General features: G+C 65.3%; 1 protein-coding gene across 1 annotated transcript; it reads left to right on the forward strand.

The window, feature by feature from the left end:
* Window positions 1-273: 273 nt before the first annotated feature.
* On the forward strand, window positions 274-3,270 carry MRPL9 (mitochondrial ribosomal protein L9; the record flags this gene model as incomplete). The annotated part of the gene is made up of 6 exons (XM_026048130.1): window positions 274-454; window positions 692-816; window positions 1,460-1,510; window positions 1,931-2,032; window positions 2,524-2,607; window positions 3,137-3,270. Coding segments are annotated over 6 exons (675 nt in total), but the record flags the coding sequence as incomplete, so codon positions are not given.
* Window positions 3,271-3,286: the final 16 nt, after the last annotated feature.

A 3,286-nucleotide genomic window follows, 5' to 3' on the forward strand; every position in this document is an offset into this window, starting at 1 on the left:
GCCGGGCGGGCGGCGTAGCGGCTGGCGGGGTTGCGGGAGAGGAACGCGCAGGAACACGCAGAGCGTTTGCGGTGCTCGCGGCGCCGCCCCCGTTGCGGAGCTCCGGGCGGAGGCGGCGTTTGGGGCCCGGGCAGGGGGTCCCGGGGGTGCTCGGGGCCAGCGGGGCGGTCACGGCGGCGGTTTGCAGCGAACGGGGGTGCCGGGGTGCAGGAGGAACGCGGGGGGCTCGGGGGAGCTGCGGGGTCTGGGGGCAGCCCCGGGGCCCGGCGCCGCGCTCACCCCGCCGCCCCGCAGCCCACCGTGGTCGTGGAGCGTTGGTGGCAGGTGCCGCTCAGCAAGGAGGGCCGGGAGCCCCGTTTGCACCCGCGGCGCCACCGCATCTACCGCCTGGTGGAGGACACCAAGCACCTGCCCAAGAAGGAGCTGGAGCTGATCCTCACGCAGTCGGTGGAGAGTAGGTGCCCTCGAGAGCCGCTTCCTTCCCGCAGCAGAGCGCGGCCAGCACCGCGGGGAGACGCCGAGTCCGCCTGTGCCCCGCTCCGCGCGTCTCCACTCAGCCGCGCTGCCGGAACGGGGATCGTCACCATTTCACTGGGCAAAATCTTTGGGAATGCCGCAGCCACCGGGCTTTGGCACCCGCTGGGCAGGATGTGTCTCGCTAGCCCCGTCTTGTCCTCGTTTCTTGATGCAGATTTGGGAAACCGGGGAGACGTGGTCTTTGTGAAGAAGTCCCTGGGTCGCAACAAACTGCTGCCGCAGGGGCTGGCCGTTTACGCGTCGCCCGAGAACAGGAGGATGTTTGAGGAGGAAAAGCAGGTGAGCGGCTCCTGCCGTGGAGGGAGGGCGGCTCTTTGCTCGGCGCTGCGAGAGGCTCTGCCCCGTGTAGCTCTGCCTTCATCTGCAGGCAGCGGGGGTCGTGTCGGATCTCGAGATTTTGGGGCAAATTCAGCAAGTCTTTGGGGATGCGCAGCCTCCGAACGAAATAGCTGCTCTGTTATGAGCGCAGCTGGGGCGTTTTCAGCGCGTTGCAGCTTCGTAGCGTTACGTGCCGTGTCTCTTTCCACCGTGTTCGTGTTTCCCGGTCTTCAGTTTGCTCCGCACCTCCTGCGATCCTAACGGGCAGCACGTAGGAATGGCAGGAGTTATTTGAAAGGCAACGGGTAGGAAACAGGCCGGAAAGTTCCTTTTGGGATCACGGGACGGGTCGCGCCCTGTCCTTGAGGCGATGCTCAGTAGACACCCGGGCCGCCCACGCCCGGATGAGCTCATTCCATCAAGGAAATTCTCCGCAGAGCCAGGACGTAACGCGGGAGGGTTGGCAGCGGCAGATGCTGGATTTGCTCTTGAGCAAACGGACCCTTTGGGAGCTTTTCCGGCGGCGCGGTTCCCGCGGGCAGCCGGCTGGGACGCACCTGGCGAGGCCGTCGCTGCAGGTTTCTCCTCGCTGCCTCTCTTGTAGCTGCGCCAGGAAGGGAAGCTGGAGGCCGTCCAAACACAGAGCGGCGAAAAGGTGAGAGGAGGGACCGAGCCCGTCCAGAGTTGTTCCAGGGAAGTCCGTAAGTCCTGGAAAGCACATCCAGAAACTCCCTGGCTACCAGCAAGGGCCGGGAACCGTCTCCCTCCATCTGCAGCTCCCTGTGCTTCTCCCCGCACTTCCCTGACGGGCAAGGCCTGATCTGCAGGCGCTGGGGAGATGAGCGAGGCTCTGCCTTCCTAAAGCACCCAGGGGCGCAGGAGGAGGCTGGGGGTTCACTCAGGTGGCTGCGCCTGTAGCCTCAGCCTGTAGCGCACAACTGGGAGCCAGTTTGACACAGAAAACAGCCTGCCGGCCACAGCCGGCGTGGGGCTTCGCTAGTGTCGAGCCGCTCGCTTGGCGCCGAAGCGCTGTCCCCGCTCTTCCTCACCCCGCGCCCCTCGTCCCACCCCGCAGACCATCCGGTTCCTCAGGAGCTGCCGCCTGGAGGTGGGAATGAAGAACAACGTCAAGTGGGAGCTGAACAACGAAATCGTGGCCCGCCACTTCTTCAAAAACGTTCGTGTTCGCTGGCACGCGTGCGCTGAGCTCGGCCGGCCGGGGGGTGCTGGGCTGGGGGGCTCTGCTTGTGGGCCGAGACGTGGGCTCAGTCCCGCTGGCTCCCGGTGACGGGCCCGAGCGCCTCTTCATTAGTCTGGGCCTGGTTTTTGGCTCAGCCCCGCAGCCAAGCTCTGCGCTGGGCTGTACTGAGCGGCTCAGCAGAGATTTAAGAACTTAAGGGATTAAGAAAAGGAGATGATAAATGGGGAACGGGGGCCGCTTCTCTTTCCGTCCCTACCACGTTATAAGTCAAGCTGGCGCTGGCAGGAGTCGCACAGCGCTGGTCAGCGTCTCTGAGCCCGCCGTTGCCTGTCCCGCGTGGCCGAGACTGGCTCCACGTGCCCCTCCTTCCCATTCCCTCCACTGCCGTCACCCTGGGATATTCTCCGGTCCCCAGTACCCTGTCATTGCGCGTTGTAGCCGCCGGTTCACTCGGGCTTGTTCCGCAGCTGCGGGTCTTCGTGCCCCCCCACGTGCTGAAGCTGCCGGAGGAGCCCATCACGAGGTGGGGCGAGTACTGGTGCGACGTGACGGTGAGTGACGCCCCGACATCTCCGCCCCTCGCCGGCGCCGCGGGAACCCCCCGTGACCTAGATAAGCTGCGAGCGCGCCTCCTCGCGCGCTTCCATTCATCGCTCGTCCTTCCCAAGCTCTCGAGGGAGCGGAGCCGGCGCAGAAGCTGCAGCGCAGAGCTCTGAAACGGTGTCAGCGCCGCCGGGCTCGTTTCGTGTGGACTCCTGCTTAATTTGCTCTGCTGATTTTTTTTGGAGCTGGAGCAGAGGAGGGAGTGGGTTGGGCAAGAGAAAATCCAAGGGGACTTTCAGTTGCAGCCAGGCAGGTTAGGGAGGCACTCGGGATATCTGGAAGGGACTCGGAGGCTCCTAGTGTCTCCCCTTAGCTGGTGTTTTAGGAAAAGGGAGACTGTTCAGCCAGGGAAATACAGCCACGCGTGGCGGGGCGTTCAGGACAGGTCCTCCTGCGTGGGGAACCGGCGCGGCGCGGCCGAGGGCTCGCGGAGGAGCTTCCTCTGCTGGGCCTGACGTCCTTCCCTGTGCGCTGCAGGTGAACGGGCTGGAGAGCGTCCGCGTGCCCATGTCCGTGGTGCCCTTCATGCGGCCCAAGACCAAGCGCTACAAGCACTGGCTGGCCCTGCAGGAGGCCCAGCTGGCGGCCAGCAAGGAGCAGCTGCTGTGAGCGCCGCGCGGCCCCTCG

The sequence above is a fragment of the Nothoprocta perdicaria genome, unplaced genomic scaffold (genome assembly GCF_003342845.1).
Source record: "Nothoprocta perdicaria isolate Ctin4 unplaced genomic scaffold, notPer1 scaffold_511, whole genome shotgun sequence".
NCBI classification, from domain to species: Eukaryota; Metazoa; Chordata; class Aves; order Tinamiformes; family Tinamidae; genus Nothoprocta; species Nothoprocta perdicaria.